This window comes from Notamacropus eugenii, chromosome 3 (genome assembly GCF_028372415.1).
Source record: "Notamacropus eugenii isolate mMacEug1 chromosome 3, mMacEug1.pri_v2, whole genome shotgun sequence".
Taxonomy (NCBI): Eukaryota; Metazoa; Chordata; class Mammalia; order Diprotodontia; family Macropodidae; genus Notamacropus; species Notamacropus eugenii.
The window spans coordinates 43,491,446-43,493,463 of NC_092874.1; the positions used below are offsets into that span (position 1 = coordinate 43,491,446).

Consider the following 2,018-nt stretch of genomic DNA (forward strand, 5'->3'; position numbering starts at 1 on the left):
TCCCGTAGACCATCCCCGCCCTGCAGTCCCGCTCCCGGGGGCGCAGCTGCTGAGGGGTCTGCCTCAGTCCCTTCCCCACCCCGCGGTCCTATTCGGAGGGGGCTCACTCCAGACAACTCAGTCCCTGCCCCCTCCCCACCCCTCGGTCCCAGTCCGAGGGAGCGCAGCTGCAGGGGGGTTTGTCTCAGACCCTTCCCCATCCCGCAGTCTCACTCCCAGTGGGCGTTAAAGAGGAGTCCGCCCCAGCCCCCTCCCTACCCCGCAGTCCTATTCGGAGAGGGCACTGCGGTGGGGTTTTCCTGCCTCTTCGCCTCCCTGCAATCCTTCTCCGAGTGGGGGCAGCTGCAGAGAGCTCAGTCCCTGCCCTCTCCCCACCCCTCGGTCCCAGTCCGAGGGGGCGCAGCTGCAGGGGGGTCTGTCTCAGCTCCTTCTCCACCCTTCAGCCCCCTCCCCACCCCGCAGTTCCGCTCCCAGGGGGCGCTGCAGAGGACGCTCCCTCCCCACACACCCCACGCACCATCAGCCACCCGCTCTGCAGGAGGCACATGCCCCTCCCCGCCCCGCCAGCACCCTGGACAGCAGGCGCCGCTGCTCCTCATCAGCCCAGCTGCTGGCCCGGCTCCGGCTCTTACCCAGGCCTGCATGGCGGGCGGGTAAGGGAGCTCCTGCTCGCCGTCCTCCTCCGGGCCCCGGGACGTCGGCTTCAGGGCCAGCTTGGCGAAGGCGGCGGCGAAGGCGCCCAAGCCTCCGGCCGCGATGGAGCAGAAGGCCGAGCCCCAGCGGAGCCGAGCCAGGGCGCTGGGCCCCAGAATGGCCGCCATGGCTTCTGGCACCGGCAGCGGCAGCGGCAGCGGCAGCGGCAGCGGCAGCGGGAGCGCGAGGGGGCCTGCGGCGGAGCCGGAGCCGGGAGCCGAGGCCGAGCCCGAGCCTTTGCCGGGGTCCCTGCCGGTGCTCCGCCTTCTGCGGCAACTACGCCCCCGCGCCGCCATAGGCTGCCTGCTTCCCGTGACTTCAGCGTCACAATGACGAGTGCGGCTGAGCTCCCCTTCCTCGGAGCCCGGAGCCCCTCCTCCGGCCCCGCCCCGCCCCTCCTCGCTCCGCCCACACCCCGCCCACACCCCGCCCCAGCGGCTCTGCAGGGGACCAAGGCTCCTGTTCTCATCTCGAGCATCCTCAGGATGCAGGAGGCCGGCAGCCTCAGGGCGGGACCCAGGGCACCGACCTAGGGCTGGGTGGGAGCCCCGCGTCCGTCCGTCCGTCAGCAGGCTATTTGGTTTTGAGCGTTAGTCTGACCAGACAGTCTTTTCCTCCTCCTTCGTCTTCCAAAGCGGCTCAGACCGCGTTGCTAAGACAGGTCTGAGCCTCTAAGTGTCCGCACAGGCTCCGGGCTCCTCGGGGCTCCTGCCGCAAACTTCTCCGTCTGACCTCTGCGGGATGCCCTTCTTGATCCCACCAGCTAGTAGGGTTACTGCTGCATTAAACTGGCACAGGTGATTTCTTCCTACATGAACACGTCAATAACAACATGGGCGCTAACACATGCACAGTAAGCACACAGGTAGAACAAACCACACGCCATTCCAGAAAAGCTGCTGACTGACCCCTTTCTGGGGATGAAGCGACTTGCAGAAAGGCTGGTGTGTAAGGAAGAACTCGAACCCTAATTTTCCTGCCTCCATGTGCAACATGTCAAAGAAATGCAAGTGATTTGGGGAGGGGTGGTGGCAGCAATTAGCAGGGAAAGGAAAGACAGAAAATGAGTAAATAAACAAGTAATTGTTGCTTGGACTGAACCCTGGAAGGAATTCAGGGATTCTATGATGTGGAGGTCAAGCATTAAGACATTTTAGGCTTGTGGGATTGCCAGTCCAAAGGCAAGAATGAACATGGGGGCAGCGTCACCTCACCTGCGAGGAAGTCAGTTCTGCCACATCGCTTGTTTTGAAAACAGTTGATACATTAGAGCACAATTTGAGTACAATTCAAATGACTAATTTATTTATGCAGTCAACAAACAC

The 2,018-nt window shown here is 63.1% G+C and overlaps 1 protein-coding gene across 1 annotated transcript; it reads right to left on the minus strand.

Annotated features, from left to right (window-relative positions):
* Positions 1 to 353: 353 nt before the first annotated feature.
* Positions 354 to 1,076, minus strand: LOC140531800 (uncharacterized). Its single transcript, XM_072650515.1, has one exon. The coding sequence runs from the start codon at positions 987 to 989 to the stop codon at positions 354 to 356; it is 636 nt and encodes a 211-aa protein (XP_072506616.1). The 5' UTR covers positions 990 to 1,076.
* Between the last annotated feature and the right edge of the window lie 942 nt (positions 1,077 to 2,018).